Genomic DNA, 18,350 nt, shown 5'->3' with positions numbered 1-18,350 from the left:
TTCCAGCCCTTGATTTTTACTGCATTGGGACGAGATTGACAAAAATACTTTCTGCCCACCTGATACACTTACAGTCAGGGCCAATCTTTTTTGTCGAACCCCCCATGGCCCCCTTCTCTGATTTCTCTGATTTCCGAACTGCCACCGTGCGAAAGTGCCCCTCATCCAATTATAGTTCTTCTCTTACATTAATGTCATTAGTTTTAAAGGTCTGGTAAAGGCTGGCTTCACTAATCCACTCAGCTATCAACATAACATACAGATCTGTTTTGCTTGCACCAGGCATATTAACCCTTCGCACTACTTTATGGTGAGTGAAAACTGCCACTAGACAGAACTCCCATCTCTCTCTAGCAGGAAAATTATTCACCTGAGCTATCTTGAAATTTTTATTGCTGCCTGAAAGCAGGACACACAAGGAACTCTGTAACAGGTGTTTTTAAATTTTAAGTTATTGCTAGCACAGCGCCTCCCCCTTGCCCCCCAAGGTCAGTGCCCGCACCAGTCGCACTGCCCTAAAGCTCGTCTCCTCCTTGCCCCCCAAGGTCAGTTCCCGCACCAGTCGCACTGCCCTAAAGCTGGTCCTGTTTATAATTCAAGGTGTCAGTTTTCATCCAGAGAAAGATTGATGCCATCACCCTACCTAGGCAATCATGCTTCTCTTGTGGGAAGGTCAACACCCAGGTCTGGAAGATGCCAGCTTCCTTACTGTCCTCCAAACAAATATCCACACAAGATATCCAAGGGCCGTCCACGTGCTGGGCTGTTCAGTGCACATCACAGTTTCTCATCCCCTCTGATAGTTCTATCCCACTCATGCACCTCACAGCTACCAGTAAATGAATGTTAAATAGTTTTTATTGGTTTTATTTGAAAAGGTAATTATGGAAATGTCCTGGATGGTGCATCTCCCAGTGGGGCTAAGAAGAAGGCTGCTGATCCTGAAGAAGGGGAGAGTGCTCCGCTGCTCCACACCCCTGAGACAGAAGCAGGTCATGATGTTTCAATGGCCTATAGATCAATGACAAACCCAGAGAAACCAGTGATAACTGAAGGAAACAGGTACATACTGCTCTACTCTTAGTGAACATGCGTGTACTTGCATATCTCAAACCTAACTAAGAAAAAAGACAGTGTTGTACATAGTGATGAGAAAGATAGATAAAGATTCAAGGTTATGTCAGAGGAGAGGTAGGATGTTTTAGTCAGTTTTATGATTGGGGAAAAAGAAGTTTGGATTTTATCTGTGGCAAGTGAAGTATTCCTTCAAGATTTGAGTTCCTATTTCATGGATTGGCAAAATAAGGTACAGCTACTTGCTTTTACCAATATGGTTTCAGTCATGTCAAGAAGCTTGGCTCCTGACATTTCAATACAAGGTTTTAAATCTGTGAAATAATTTTCTTTTAGGCTACCATGTGGGAGTGAAGCACATTTCCTGAACTAAAAATAGGTGCCTGGAAGATAATTCCTTCCCATTTAGGTCCATTAACCTGAAGTGTAAACATTGCAGCATGTCCAGATGCCAAGGAAGGGGGAGTCTAGTTGACCTCAAAGAGATATGTTCCAACAAGAAAAAGTGTTTTTTGGTCTAACATAAACCAAGACCTTTTGCTTTTCTAAAGACATAATATATACTTACAATAGTTGTTGTGTGCGGATTGGCTTTTTTGGCACAGGACCCATGAATCACTGCTTGAGAAAATGTCAATCACATCTTGGATTAGTCAACAGGAGTATTAGAGTCTCACCGTGTTACTGTTGGCCCTTTGTTTTTATCAGTCCACCTCCATTTGGATGCATATGAAATAATTTTAGACCTGACTGTTTTGTCTGTTGTGCTCTGTTATTTTTGTTTTGTTTTGTTATTTTACTCTTTGTAATGAAACTGTGTTGTATCCTAATGTGTTCTGTAGTTGCTTTAGAAATGGCAACAAATGCTACTACATTTCCAGCCAAAAACACCATATTCTTATAACAACCATTGACAGACAACCACAGACCACCCTCTAAGATGGTAAAATGGCGCTGCTTTAGTTCATCAACTCATTAAGATACCAGATTGCCCGCAACTGTGGCAGAGACATGTCTTAAATTACCACTTCCAAATGGTCACTTTATGCAATACAGACCACCGTATGGAAATAGATCACACATCATTCCATGCAAGTATGCATACCAGTGAACTAGAGCAAATAACATTTACTGGAACCTTTGTTAAACTGCTACATGCAACACATCAGTTTAGGAAGCGCCAGGAGAGACTGCTCCTGAAATATAAGCACTGTGCTCTATTGAAGTGTACCATGTAAACTGAAGCTCCAATGGAGTGCACTAAATAAACCCTTCTCTCAGCCACTCTGGAGATACCAAAACAATGTTTAAAGCAAGCTCTCTGTTGTGTTTAATAAAAAATTCACGAGCGCCACCTAATTAAGCACATATTTTCCCCAAACTCACAAATGTGTAACTAAACCGCAGGATGTATGTTGTTCCTCGCTGCTTCTGCTGACTGCCGCACTTGTAGAATCCGCAGAGCTGTCAAAATAAAAGCTTTTTATTTGGCAGCTCTGCGATGGAACAGCAACTTAGAAATTCCACGAACACACCCAGAACAAGGTTTTTTATACTTAAACAGATAACATATGCTTCCATTAGAAAACCTTTAAGAGATATGATCCTTTTTTGCATTTTACATATGCTAAGCCTTTAGTTAAGCTGTCGTGACAAACAGGAGAACAATGAATTAACACTTGAAACTAAGGTATCTGAACACAGAGAGTGAGGCTGCATCTGGGGCCTGTGTTCAACAACAGGAAGCAATTTTCTCCTCCTGTGTGCCATGAAAAGAAGCCTTTACAATGCGATAGGACTCGCATTTATGAGAGTTTGAGCTATTGTCCTTTATTTATATTATGTTTTAAAAACAGATAAATAAAAAGCATTTTCATTTACAATGCCAGTAGCTTAAACTCCCGCAAATGTGAGACCTATTGCATTGTGTTTGCCATTAAGAGCGAGGGTGTCCTGCATGCAACATCAGGCAGGACAGAGTTATTTCAAAAATAGTCCTCGGAGGCTGTAATTAAAGCCTAGCAAGCAACAACACACGTAACAGGGGGTGTCCTAATGGGAGGTTACGAAATGAGACAAGGTGGTACTAAGGAGGAACTACAAAGCCTACTGACCAATGAAAAGCCACAGTTTACAATGGACAATGATACTAACCAATGAAAAATAAGGACTGAGAGTGGGCAGGGCTTTTAGTCAATACCTCAATACAGCATGCCTCGCAGAGCAGCTCATGCGCTGCCCAGGCTCAACCTAAACAAGCATTGGCATAGCCAATACGTCTCGCCTTCGGGACCTTATAAGTGTTTAGCTATGCAACGGTTGATGTTGTAGAACCAAGGATATTGTGCTGCATAACTAAATATTTATAAGGGCCCAAAGGCGAGACCTATTGACTATGTCTTTCAATAGTGAAGGCAGTAATCCTTGTTATTGGCAGGGTGAATGTGCACACTGAGCAGCATTTGCTGTTGCTTTTGGGCCAGTCCAGACCTGGTTGCATCTTTTTGTTATTATGGTGGGGAGAATGGTTTACATTACTTATCAGGTGACATTTGTGTCAGAGGGTGGCGCTCTGTGTCACATGACACCAAGTACTATAATGTGACCTATCCGTAGCTGCTTCCTGTTGTGCGCTTCATGCAAACTGTAACACCGTCAATCCTGACTTGTTAATCCTAAATACTTGATCTGCTGTCGCCCTTCATTTCTTTCAACTTTCCCTTTAGATTTATTTATTTCTGAATGGTGAAAATGTCTATGACGTACAGATAAGCCAGAAAGAACCACCACGGAGGCCGCAGTTACTAGCAGTACATGATTGCAATAGTTGGAAACAAAATCTATAGGGGCAGAAAAACTTATTTGAATATAATGACCCGCCACCCATGTATACTGTTTATTCTCGCTTCCGATTGGGGGTTCTGCCAATGGACCAGCACTCCAGGCTGTGACAAGGTTTTGTTGCCACATCTGGTCAGTGCCAGATTGACACCACAACAATAAAAATATCCGCCCATGAGGTATTTCTTACATCAGCTAATTAAACACTATAAAGCACTATAGCACGGCCACTAGAATTAAGTGGCAGTGAAGAATAGGGATGACATAATTATGCAGCAAGGAAAGTCGAATATGTAACATAATGTGGCACAATATGTAGCAGTAATATTTCCGTTTTTTGATAGTTTAACAACTACTAATAGTGTATGAGCAAAGCCGCACCTCATTAGTACCAGTTTAACACCTGAATGCAGCAATCGTCAACTGAAAGCTGACCACTTAACCCTTGCGGAGGGTTTGCCACTTTGCCGAACCACATATGACCCCTTTAGTTTAGAAAGTGTCTACACTTGTCTATGAATACCCTTGTCTACACTGTGTGCTACAAAGTGTGAAGAGTACAATGGGAACGGTACACAACACAGAAGGCGTACCTAATGAAGGTAAGAGCTGTGGGTTAGAGGGAGCCAAATCTTGCAAACCTTTAATGCAGTTTTGAGCTTAGCAACAGTTTCTGAAAGGAAGATTCTAGAGTCCTCACTGTGAGCAATGCCGAGCGCGGACTTCGGAGACACGATCAGTGTTTATTTATTCAACGGTGGCTGCCTTTCATTCAAAAGACTGATCGTGACAGATTGTGCATAGTTTGTACATTACAGTACGTGTCAAGTGTGTGTGTGGTGTGTACACTACAGTACGTGTCAAGTGGGTGCATGGTGTGCACACTACAGAATGTGTCAACAGTGCGCCTATGACTACCGATGTTGTTGACACGTTGTAGTTGTGGAACAGCTGCAGGCTTGCACTTAAAACAGAATTATTGTATTTTTTGGTGGTCGGTGCCCCTCCTCACATGCCTGACATACTCAGATTGCTACCGATCACAGCTGTGAGGAAATGAGGCACCCTCCCTTGTTCACCTCACAGCACAGCGCCTGCTCCTGTAGCATACAACATAGCGCCAAGAGGAGTAAAGAGGAGCTAGACATCCAGGGGAGTTTCAGTACGCTGAGAAAGCGTGTGGCCGGGGACAGAGGAGAGGTACACATAGGAATAGGTGTGTGGCTCTGGAGGTGTACAGAGTCGGAGGCTGCAAGTGAGTGTTACAAAGCTCGGAGGGTGCGCGTCGAAGCATTGCCCTCTGTGGGGTCTGCATGTGAAACAGCTGGGAGACACGATCAGTGTTTATTTATTCAACTGTAGCTGCCTTTCATTCAGAAGACTGAGCATGACGGATTGTGCGTTATTTGTACATTACAGTACGTGTGAAGTGTGCCTCTCGGGTTTAAACAAGCATCTGCATACAAATAGAACATGATGACCAGTACGGGGTTGTTTGCTCCCCCCTACGCCCCAGTGACACACTCAGGAGTGACACCCTCAGTAATGACACCCAGTAGTGATACATCCAGGAGTGATAACCTCAGGAGAGACACACAGGACTGACAAACTTAAGAGCGACACGCCCAGGAGTGACACACTCTGGAGTGTAAGTACAGGGGCCCGTGTCCCTGCAGGCTGGACTCATTAAGATGTGGCCTAACGGTTAGAGCATATGACCTCAAAGCTGGGTAACCAGGTTCGAGTCTCTGCGGCTCAACCTCTTGTGATTCTGGGCAAATCACTTCATCTCCCCGCGCCTAACAAAACATGGATGTGCCCGTCTGCAACAGCTGGTGCTCGTGTAAAGCACCATGATACCTCCGGGTTGAGTTCGAGCTATATAAAACTGCAAGACAAAAAACACGGCTCTGCGGATCTTACATGCCCTCACACGTGCACTCACTGTCATGTGCCTCAGAGGTACTCTTGTGCTCGTGGGGGATACACTCTCTCCCCTCCATAAGTGCCCCTTGCTCCCAGAAGATTCACGCACTTCCTGCTGGTTGTCGAAGAGTGAGACACAAGCTCTCACGTGACAAGGTCGGGGTATAGCGCCCACCAGGCGCATCTCGGGTTTAAACAAGCATCGGCATACAAATAGAACATGGTGACCAGCACGGGGTTTTTTGCTCTCCCCCACGCCCCAGTGACACACTCAGGAGTGACACCCTCAGTAATGACACACCCAGTAGTGATACATCCAGGAGTGATAACCTCAGGAGAGAAACACAGGACGGACAAACTTAAGAGTGACACGCCCAGGAGTGACACGCTCTGGAGTGTAAGTACAGGGGACCCTGTCCCTGCAGGCTAGACTCAATAAGATGTGGCCTAACAGCTAGAGCGTACGACCTCGAAGCTTGGTAACCAGGTTCGAGTCTCTGCGGCTCAACCTCTTGTGATTCTGGACAAATCACTTCATCTCCCCACGCCTAACAAAACATGGATGTGCCCATCTGGAACAGCTGGTGCTTGTGTAAAGCGCCCTGATACCTCCGGGTTGAGTTCGAGCTATATAAACCTACAAGACAAAAAACACGGCTCTCTGGATCTCACACGCCCTCACACGTGCACTCACTGTCACGGGCCTCAGAGATGCTCTTGTGCTCGTGGGGGATGCACTCTCCCCCTCCATATGTAGCCCTCGCTTCGATAAGATTCACGCACTTCCTGCTGGTTGGTGAAGAGTGAGACACAAGCTCTCACGTGACAAAGTCGGGGTATAGCACCCACCAAGCGCATCTCGGGTTTAAACAAGCATCGTCATACAAATAGAACACGGTGACCAGTACGGGGTTGTTTGCTCTACCCCACGCCCCAGTGACACACTCAGGAGTGACACTCTCAGTAATGACACACCCAGTAATGACACACCCGGTAGTGATACATCCATGAGTGATAACCTCAGGAGAGCCACACAGGACTGACAAACTTAAGAGTGACACGCCCAGGAGTGACAGACTCTGGAGTGTAAGTACATGGGCCCCCATCCTTGCAGGCTGCACTCATTAAGATGTGGCCTAACAATTAGAGCAGATGACCTCGAAGTTGGGTAACCAGGTTCGAGTCTCTGCGGCTCAACCTCTTGTGATTCTGGGCAAATCACTTCATCTACCCGCACCTAACAAAACATGGATGTGCCCGTCTGGAACAGCTGGTGCTCGTGTAAAGCGCCCTGATACCTCCAGGCTGAATTCGAGCTATATAAAACTGCGAGACAAAAAACACAGCTCTGCGGATCTTACACGCCCGGAAATTGCTTGTACTGTCTCCACGCAAGGAAGCTAGAGATGTTTAGGACCGACTGTTGTGGCACAAAATACCATGAAGGTGCTTGTGTGTGGCATAGAAGGACTCCCTGCGGATAAATCACGGACTACAGTGACATCGCGCGTGACAGTAAGAAAATAACAAGTGCTCGCCATTACTTTTTCGTCGCCTTTTTCTGCCGTCCCACTTGGACGGTCTCGCCTGCTAAAAGGTTTCTTGTCTTTATGGGGCCATGTGTTTGGCCCCATAAAGAAGATAAGAAACCTTTTATGCCAGCAGGAAGTCAGACGAGGCAGTCCAACTGGGATGGCTCTAAAAGAGAAAAGTGTACGTCACTGGAAGCTCTTTTCCAATGGCTGGCCGCCGTTTAGCATAAACGGTGACGCCAGCCAATGGAAAAGAGGGGCGGGGCTTAAACCCCGCTAGTGAAAGCTACCCAAAAACATAAAATCTCGCCAGCGAGACTGCGCATGTCTGCGCAGCCTACGCTGGCCGAGACCTAAAAACACATAATTAGCCACACACTTGCATTGTGTGTACAACCACTCAGACCACAGCCACAGAACATCGGAGCTTCATCAGTAATCTGGTCAGAGTGCACAACAAGATGTCTACCTCAAAAGTGGGGTGCAGGCTGTTTTTAGGGTTATTTAGTTAAGTCCCACAAAAAGAAGTTAAAGGGTTCAGTGAGTCTTTGCACATTTGAGGGAAACATCAAAAACTGCTGAACTGAATTACACCAATTTTTGCTGGAGGCTAAATCTTGCTTCACGGATTGTTTTTTTTGTGATTTGATGTAAGTCCGTTCAGTAGTTTTTGAGGTATTTAGGGTAAAAAATAATTGTATATTTGGCAATTGGGTCCGCAAGAGTCTCGAGAAACTCTTCAGAGCACACAAATTTAAAAATAGAGTGTTCTGATTTGCACATGGGAGCTTTATTTTCTCTTGGGCCATCTCGCTCCTGTGAGAGCGAGCGCTCTGATTGGCTGCCGGCAACATGAGAAAAATTTTGCTGGCAGCCATTACAGGACTCGGGGACTACGTTCCCTGTCCTGAAGTTGTAAAAAAATAAAGCTATATGGGGGCAGGGTAGGGATACCCTGACCACCTAGGCCCCATGGGGGGGACCCAGAGGGACCCCCCAGGGCCCAAAAAGAAAACCAACAGCAAGAGACTCTTATGGGATCGGGAACAAAATGGCAGCTAGGCAGCATTTGTTCATTATAATCCCCAGGGAATCTATCCCCTGGGCTGTGTTCATAAAGGGGGGAAGGCTGTGTGGCCCACTCCACAAGCCTCAAGGGGACGCTAACCCCTGGGCCAAAAACAATGTTTATGGGGAGAGAGTATGTGTGGCCCTCCTACCCGATCAATGAGAGACTCTGGAGAGCCCCCCCCCCCAGCTGAACATATTATGTATAGTGTGGGAGGACACGTGGTCCCCTTCCGAGCCATTAGACACCCTGGGGAATCCACCGCCGGGGCCGGAACATACTAAGAATGGGTAGAGGGAGTCACTCTGCCCCATCCTGAGCCATTAGAGGCCCTGAGGTTGCCAACCCCAGGTCCCAACATATTATGAATTGGGAGCGGGGATGCGCGGCCCACCTCCCAGAGCCATTAGAGGCCCTGGAATTCCACTTCCGGGCCGAACATATCATTTATGGTGATGGGTGGGTGTGTGGCCCAACTCCAAAGACATTAGAGACCCCAGGGAGCCCACCCCCAGGGCTAAAATTGTTAAAGAAGGGGAGGGGACCACACAACTCACTTCCCCAAGGCTTGAGAGGCCTCGGAAAGCCCACCTCAAGACCCAAATTTTGTAACATTGGGAGGCCCCCTCTCTGAGCCATCAGTAGTCCCAAGGACCACATCCCTTGGGACTGGCTCAGATGCTATGTCCAGGAGAGCCCACTCCCGGGACATAGCAGTTTCCCTGACTTCAGTAGTGCAGAAAGGGAAACCTGTGTTTGCTCTCGTTTGCCCAGAGCATTTTCAAAACTCCCGCAAACAAAGAGCAAACACTAAGTCAGCTCACAGCAGGCGGGTGCTTCAACAATGCTCACCGCCTGCTGGGAGTGGAATTTTCATATTTTTCCATGCCTGCATTATAATGGACAGGGAAGCAGATAGAAATATTGCTGCCATCAGCAGGGAGCAGCATTTGTATCTGCTCTCTGTGGGCAGTAGCAATGCCATCACTCGCTGTATGCAGGGAGCCGGCTGGAGCTTTGGCCCCACCCCCCATAGCACCCAATGACAGTATGGTGGATGCCCTGCGTGGGCACCAGAGCACCTCCTGTTATGCTTGAGGGCACTATGAGATGGGGTCCCTGGGCCTGAAATCTGCCCAAGGATGGCGCCTGTGTGTCCCACTTTCCCTTCAAAATGCTGCCGGGCTCGTGGTAAGGGGGACTCAGGGCCAAAATTAGCCCAGGAAGGGGGGGCTGAATGAGTATCACTCAAATTCATGTAACCTAGTATTTCTCTGTTAGAGGTTATTTTCAGACATTACAGCTCGGAGAGTGGGAAGGGGTTGGGTATTTCTGTTTCGGAACTGTGCTGTCTAAAATAGTTGTAAGAAAGTGGATTCCTATTCGGGGTAGAAGACTGCGCACCTCAAAGAACAATAACACTTCTTGTCAGGGTGAACCCTCAAAGTCACTCAATTAACTTTAGCTGAACCCCTGGTAGCTTTGGAACAGAGCAGGCAGGTGTACCTAAGGTTAATGTGGAAAGTACTTATGCAGTGCCAAAATAGATAGCAATTAGTAAAAACATTAAGTAGTAGCTATTCCAAACTGAATTATACAAATAGAGTAAAACGTAATAAACAAATGACACGAAAACAATAAAAATACAGTAAGGGGAGCTGGGGATATGGATTTTCTAAACTTTGAAGTAAAAATCGTGCCAAAAGCCCTAACCAATGATAGCCAATGGAAGCAGTAGCCTGGGACCAAGATGCAAATTCAGGCCTACTGCGATCGAGCCGAGGTCAAATTCAGCAGGTGGATTGGTCCTGGTGAAAGTCTGGAAGTCAAAAAATCAAAAGCATTTCTAAGTTCTACTTCAGAAAGAAAGGGATTGTTTCACTCTCTTGAAGAAAAATGTTGACATTTCTTCTAAGCCCAATGCAGAATGGGAGTTTGTCACTTTTTGAAGAGGAAACTCCTCTCCATGTGGGATGCCAGTGAATCTGTAGTTGGCGCTATGGAACCAAAGGATGGATACCTGAAGCTGGTTGGTGCTCTGGAGCTTTGGGAGATTTCTGGCTAAAAACGTACTAAGCGCAAAAGCACAATGGGGCTTAGAGCCAGATGTACGACCATTCCATTTTGTGAGTCTCAAATTGCGACTCACAAAATTGAATGTACAACAGTGTTTCAGACACTGTTTACGATTTCTAATGGGGTCGCAAATGACTTGCCTCATCAATTGTCATGAGACAGGTTTCGGTTTGCGACCCATTAGGAATGGCCAGCCTCACATGGATGGTGGCCTGCTGGGGTCAGTATACCACCATGTATCTGACTGCTTTTTCAATAAAGTTTTTTTTTTTTAAATGCAGCCCAAAACAGGATTCATTTAAAAAAGAAAATTTAACTTTTCTGTTTCATATTTTAAGAGCAGGCAGTGGTCCGTGGGGCCTGAAGCCATGTTTTGTAGACCCAATCTGTGGCTGGGCAATAGGTGCCGCTGTTCACAGCTGGCATCTAACTTCAGGGCTCTGAATGCTTTTTCCATACATATACTAGGAATATATTAGCAAGCTAAATGTGTCAATTAGGAATAAACCACTTTAACCATGTTTAAAGGGAGAGCACAGGTAGTGCACTCCTGTTTAGCAGGGCGGGGAGTGTACAGAGTTCAAAAACCAGCAAAATTAGTATCCAGAAAAAGCAAAAAATCAGTGGCCGCCATGGAGAAAACGCAGATTTCCAGCAATAATACACTAACAAATATCAGTTCCAAATATTGCATTTTACACACTATAGGTGCATAAAAACTGGAATTTGGCTCTGAAGTGTGTCAGTGTTGCCTCTCGTGAGACAGCCCCTGCTCTTTATTTACTGTTCAAGCTGTAAACAGACCTGTCTTCCACTGGGGAACAGAGATCACTCTACAGGTGAGTGCAGTTAGTGACTGCAGGTGACCCTCAGGTGGCGAACTGACTGTACACCAGCACTTTCTGGTGCTCCTCTTGATGTCCTTATTGCCACTCCGCCTAAGTCTATAACACGATAATACGATAATACGATAATACGATGCGGGTGCAGAGGTAAAGTATTTCTCTTTGAGTGCGACGGTGCAGAAAAATTAACATCATCGCTAAAAGAGCTAAACAGGCAACATTACTGTGTAAGGCCTGGATATGCTGAATAGCATTGTGTGAATGAAGAAAAGTAATATGCAGAGGACGGTGGTGAATGCACAATAAAGCACAATAAAGCAGCCTTGGGGAAACCGGCTGATATTATGCAGCGGTGGAGGCCCATGATCCGCTGTCATCTTCCCCCCTCTGGTTCTTACTGCACAGTCCGCACTGCTCTTTTCAAACAAGCCACAACTTTGCCTTGGAATGGAACCCTGTTGTGTACCTCAGCGCCCCAAGAGTTCCTTTCAGATGCTCTTCAGTATGTGTTGAGTGCCTATCCCTGGTAAACAGATACTGAAAAATGTTCAAAGGGCTCTTTCACATGAGAGAGAGGCAGCACACTGCTGCTCGATTGTGCGGCATGCTAGTGAAAAGAGAATGTACCCATTGAAGTACAAGCATTTGCAACACAATAGGTCTCGCATTTATAAGAGTTTGAGCTATTGGCATTGTAAAATTACAATGCCTTTTATTTATGTTTTGGTTTTGAAACAAATAAAAGGCATTGTCATTTACAAGGTCAGTAGCATAAACTCGCATAAAAGCAGTGTGTGGAGTGCAGCAGTGTGCGGCGTGCAGCAGTGTGCGGCGTGCAGCAGTGTGTGGCGTGCAGCAGTGTGCGGTGTGCAGCAGTGTGCTGCGTGCAGCAGTGTGTGGTGTGCAGCAGTGTGTGGCGTGCAGCAGTGTGTGGCGTGCAGTGGCATGCAGCAGTGTGTGGCGTGCAGCAGTGTGTGGCGTGCAGCAGTGTGTGGCGTGTAGCAGTGTGCGGCATGCAGCAGTGTGCGGCGTGCAGCAGTGTGAGGCGTGCAGCAGTGTGCGGCGTGCAGCAGTGTGAGGCGTGCAGCAGTGTGAGGTGTGCAGCAGTGTGAGGCATGCAGCAGTGTGTGGCGTGCAGCAGTGTGTGGCGTGCAGCAGTGTGAGGCGTGCAGCAGTGTTTCATGTAGCAGTGTGAGGCGTGCAGCAGTGTGCGGCGTGCAGCAGTGTGTAATGCAGCAGTGTGTAATGCAGCAGTGTGCGCAGCAGTGTGTGGCGTGCGGTAGTGTGCGGCGTGCAGCAGTGTGCGGCATGCAGCAGTGTGTGGCGTGCAGCAGTGTGTAGCGTGGTTTGTAAACAACAAGAAAAGCGGACATCAAAGGAAGGGTGGGAGGGAATGAGCATATGGGGTGTGAGTTATAACGAAAGTTAATTGTTGTAAGAGGGGATGCAGGAAGTGACGCCGAGCGCGCGCTGGTGAAAGCAGTCTGCTGCTTTCAAGTCCGATGCCAGATGCCAGCTTCGCGCTTGAATGCCTCACATGCACTGGCCATAAACCGCATTCCTAAGATCTTGTGCCCCTTACTAAATCTCTCTGAATGCGTGAGGCGGCACACGCGCAGGAAGTAGCTGGTGGCAAATTGAATGTGCGTGGTTGTGCGGGTAACCGCCACCCGATCCTCTTGGGAAGCCTTTGGGAGCCTTTTCTGAAGCCCCCACATAAGTCTCGCTGTGCGATCGCTTACGCGATAGCCAGGCGAGACCTAAAAAACCATGAAACATTACCCTTCATGGCTTTACACAAAAATGTAAAGTGGAACCAAACAGCAAGAGAAGTTGAATCACTGAATAAACGAGTTCTTTTGGTGTATGAAAGTTTTGCTACAGCTTTTTTTTAAGAATGCCCACTGCAACCTATAAGTACGAAAAGAGAGAGAATTATAGACAAAGGAACTTAAAAATGTGATATTAGAAAGGGTACATTATAGACGGATTTATTGTGTAAGCGGTGTATGGATGTATTGTATGTGCCGCGCTCATTCAGTGGCTGTTTCAGGAGTTTGAGTCGGTTAAATAGAATAAACCCTGTGGTTCTTCTCCCCAGAAACTACCATTATTTGCCGTACTCCGAAAAGAAGCCTTGTGTCTACATCAAGAGCACCTGGGGGGACCAGACCTACCGGCTCTACTTCTCCAACATTCTGGAGAAAATAGCAAACCACCTCGTAAGTGATTCTTTCTCATTATATTCCTTCGGGGACGAGAGTTTCAAGAACAGCTTCTGTGATAGGAATCGAGTCTCTGTGAGCCCACAGCAGATGACTACCCGATGCTATTTACATATAAAACTGATATTACAGTGTTCGCATTCCGCAGTAAGTCAAGCATTCTAATGGGCGAGAAAATAATATGTTGATTTCCATATATTTTATTTTTATCCATTTTACAACTTACATATATATTTTCTGTGCTTCCATTCTTACAATGTGGGCTTTTAGGCGGGTCCCCTAGGTGCCACGCCATTGTTCCATCATCGTTTTACACGCTTTAAACAAATTTAGACATTCCCCGACCATGCCAAGCACAAAATGACCATGGACCCCTCTCCTAATAAAATCTGTCAAAGCAGTGACTGTGCCAAGGCGACGACAATATTCTCCTCGCAGAAGAGTCGCGGCTCCTGAAAAAAATCAATTTCCTGAAATGCCATTCCAATGCCTTCTGTCTGTATAGAAAGCACTGGCTGCCACTTCTGTGCCATTTGTTCTGTAGAAGGAATGGACGTCCCTCTCGGCTGGGAAAGCGGCCAGTCACAAAAGGAAGTTAGCACAATTGTTAATCAGTGGTTGTGAAGTCGTATTGTGTATATTAAAGGAGTAATCATGGTTTGTTCATTACTGCTGATGAAGTGACGTATGTACACGCTTGAATGGATTCACTTTCACGGCGGTGGAGCGTTTGACGTGAAGAAGGAGAGTCTTAAAGACTCTTCTTTTGAGGTGCCCAGTGACGTCAAGGAGGGCTAGACCCATGCCGGGCTTTAAGGCTATTCTTTTTAGATAAATGTTCATAAAGTGAATCTTGGTGGTTAACTTGAAACCTTGGCATGGATTGGGGCAGCTTTGGACAGGACTGGGTCTAGTTTAGATAATGCACTCCACCAACTGATAAGCACTCAACTGAGACCTTAGTAAGAAGTTCTCCCACCGGCGCTATAGCACAAACAGCTCACTGAGCACAGGATAAAGGGACCAGTGGCATGTTTATAGTAATTCTTATAACAGATGAACTCTGTTACCAGCTCATCAGAAGAAGGAATCGGGTCATTTATATTTGAGTAGGTAGCCCACTGGCCTGCCAGGTCAGCAGAGGCCATGCCACCTGCTCCCCTGCTGAGGATCCCCTCCCCAGATTTACAGATCGGCGCCCGGCAGGGATGTTCCCCAGTGCGGTGACTACATTGAATGTACTGAACATTGCAGAGTGGGCGCTATATTTGTGGTTCCGGATCGGTGAATAGAAGGTGTGTCTTATATTCTGAAGCATGCAGGTGGCAGGTGTGACTAACATCGTTAGTTTACATTCATAGAATAAAACAACTGATGTCAATGTGGTATGGAGTTCAGTTCCATCAACAGTACCAATCCTTACAGACAGCATTTCTTATTCTGTGCTTTTTGTGGCTAATGTGTTACTAATTAGGTCAAGCCTAGCGCAGCGCGCATGCGCTATCTAGGAGAGGGCCTCTTGGAATCACTCCAGACTTCCCAGGGACTTCTCTGTGTGGGTCGGACTCCTCCCACACATTCCATTGGCCTTTGCGTGTGACTTTCAATAATGAAAGCACGCAAATGGCCAAAGTCGGGTGCATGTCCTGCCTTTCCTCTAAACGTTCACTCCCATGGCCTTACTCCTTCCTTACCGCCCCAATCACAGACGCTTTCTGAAAAAGCGGTAACGTATCAGAGGTTACCATTCAAAAGGGCGTTCCATGTCTTTCACAAACAGGGAGTCAGATTTCCTCTGCCAGGGTCCTGCCTTGCTGTTTTGGGACGTGCTCCTTTCCTGGCAGGGGTTTCTAAATGAATAACGAAAAATGCCATCCTGGACAGTATTGGGAACATCGAGCCTCATTAGGTTCAGCAGCGGGAGCGACCTTCACATCAAAATTGTGTATTTTTTTCTACAGAGCATTAATGTTTGCTTTATTAAGGTTCACATTTCAATTTGAACATATTCGGTGAGAATTGTTTTTCTGCACGTTACTTATTTCATACTAAGTCTTCAAAACAGTCAATAGTTTGCAAGGAATGTTTACGGTCTTTTATTGTTTAACATCGTTTTACAGAAGTTGTCTAATTAATTAGGATATGAGATAGGCATTGACGTGTTTTAAGATTTCACATAGTTGCATGTGAGCACGGTAGGTTGTGCGGTGGTTCTTCACATATTTCTTTTATGTTTACTTAGGATTATCTTTCACAGTCAAATGTTGTTAAAGCTCAGCCATGAGGCGTTCAACACAAGCAGCAAGCGAGCCAAGGAGGCACCGCGCATAGCTCTTAATCCCCATCGTCTTATGGCGTTTTCACATAATACCACTCAGTGCCACACAATTACACGCCACATTTACACTCTACTCAATGCAACATAAAAACACTCCACATAATACCACTCAGTGCCACATAATTACACGCCACATCATTACACTCAGTACAACACAAAACACTCCATATGATGTCAAATAGTGGCACATAATTACACTCTAATCATTGCAACATAAAAACACTCCACATAATACCATTCAGTGCCTCATAATTACTCTACTCAATGCAACATAAATAGACTCCACATAATACCACTCAGTCACACAAAATTATATGCCACATAATTACACTGCACTCAATGCAACATGCACTCCACATAATACCAATCAGTGCCACATAATTACACGCCACATAATTACACTCTACTAAATCCAACTTAAATACATTCCACATAATACCACTCAGTGCCACATAATTACACGCCACATAATTACACTCTAGTCAATGCAACATAAATTCACTTCAAATAATACCACTCAGTGCCACATAATTATATGATACATAATTACACTGCACTCATGCAACATACACTCCAAAAAATACCACAGTGCCACATGATTACAATGCCACATAATTACTCTCTACTGAATGCAACATACACTCCACATAATACCACTCAGTGCCACATAATTACATGCCACATAATTATACTCTGCTCAATGCAACATATAATCACTCCACATAATACCATGTAATAACACGCCACATTATTACACTCTACTCAATGCAATATAAATACACTCCACATAATACCACTCAGTACCGCATAATTACACGTCACAATTACACTCTATTCAATGCAACATAAACACACTACCCATAATACCACTCAGTGCCACATAATTACACACCACATATTTATACTCTACTTAACGCGACATAAATACACTCCACATACCACTCAGTACCACATAATTACATGTCACATAATTACACTCTATTCAATGCAACATAAATACACTCCACATAATAACACTGTGCCATAAAATTACACGCCACATAATTACACTCTACTCAATGCAACATAAATATGCTCCAAATAATACCACTTAGTGTGACATAGTTACACGCCACATGATTACACTCTATTCATTGCAACATAAATACACTCAACATGCCACTCAGTACCTCATAATTACAAGCCACATAATTGCACTCTACTCAATGCAACATAAATATACTCCACATACCATTCAGTACCACATAATTACACACCACATAATTACAGTCTACTCAATGCAACATAAATAAACTCCACATAATACCACTCAGTGCCACATAATTACACACCACATAATTACACTCTACTCAATGCAACATAAATACACTCCACATAATACCACTCAGTGTGACATAGTTATGTGCCACATAATTACACTCTACTCAATACAACATAAATACACCCCACATACCACTCAGTACCACATAAATATAAGCCACATAATTATGCTCTACTCAATACAACATAAATACACTCCACATAATACCGCTCAGTGCAACATAATTGCACGCCACATAATTACACTCTACTCAATTCAACATAAATACACTCCATATAATGCCGCTCATTACCACATAGTTACATCCCACATATTTACACTCTACTCAATGCAACATAAATACACTCAACATAATACCACTGTGCCACATAATTACTCACCACATAATTACACTCCACTCAACAAATTTCAACTCCACAATCCACAACGTACCACCAATCCACACCATATAGTGGCACCACCTGAGCACCAAACATCACTCGCCACCACCATTTTGCATCAGGGCACCACCTAAGCATCACCTAAACATCACCTAAGCATCACGTCAGTCTGCCCTCGGAATCTGGCATCTGTTGATTCTCCCCTAGTGTCCGTCTGCTGCTCGTGTTCTAATTAAATTACTGTTTTCCAACCTCCACTCCCCCGTTATTTATGTCCTTCTCCCCAATAACAAAAAAATGTATAACAAACAAGCATGAGAACAGGCAGGAAGAAGTTGCCAGCTGTGCAAGTACAAAAAAACTAGAAGACATTTTTTATGTTAAAATCTTCTTTTAATCAGGTTGTTCAGTTGTATATAATGTCGTTTTGGTTTGTATAAATGTAACAAAAATGCTTAACACTTTTTATTATATTATAACTTTTCAACATGATGCACAGCAGCCACAATGCTCTACAACATAGCCAAAAGTTCTTGCTAAACACAAGGTCCAAAGGCGAGACCTATTGGCTATGCCATTGCTTGTTTGTGCATTTACGTTTACCAAAATAATATTTAGGCTCTTTGACGCTTTGAAACGCAGCAAGACAATTTGCTGCGCTGCATCAAATGGAAAGGGCAGGAATGCAACATCTTTACCAAGATATGGGTCATTCCTGTTCTC

The 18,350-nt window shown here is 44.9% G+C and overlaps 1 protein-coding gene across 2 annotated transcripts in view; it reads left to right on the top strand.

Annotated features, from left to right (window-relative positions):
- FER1L6 (fer-1 like family member 6) overlaps window positions 1-18,350 on the top strand; it is a 974,281-nt gene that overhangs the window by 640,503 nt on the left and 315,428 nt on the right. For both annotated transcript variants that reach the window (XM_085604988.1, XM_085604987.1), the window contains exons 13-14: window positions 879-1,062; window positions 13,465-13,585. In XM_085604988.1, coding sequence (XP_085461114.1) covers window positions 879-1,062; window positions 13,465-13,585 — 305 coding nt within the window. The remainder of the gene's footprint in view (window positions 1-878; window positions 1,063-13,464; window positions 13,586-18,350) is intronic.

Source organism: Triturus cristatus, chromosome 5_1 (assembly GCF_964204655.1).
Source record: "Triturus cristatus chromosome 5_1, aTriCri1.1, whole genome shotgun sequence".
Taxonomy (NCBI): domain Eukaryota; kingdom Metazoa; phylum Chordata; class Amphibia; order Caudata; family Salamandridae; genus Triturus; species Triturus cristatus.
The sequence above is the reverse complement of the archived record's forward strand: the minus strand, read 5'-3'. Positions and strand labels throughout refer to the sequence as shown.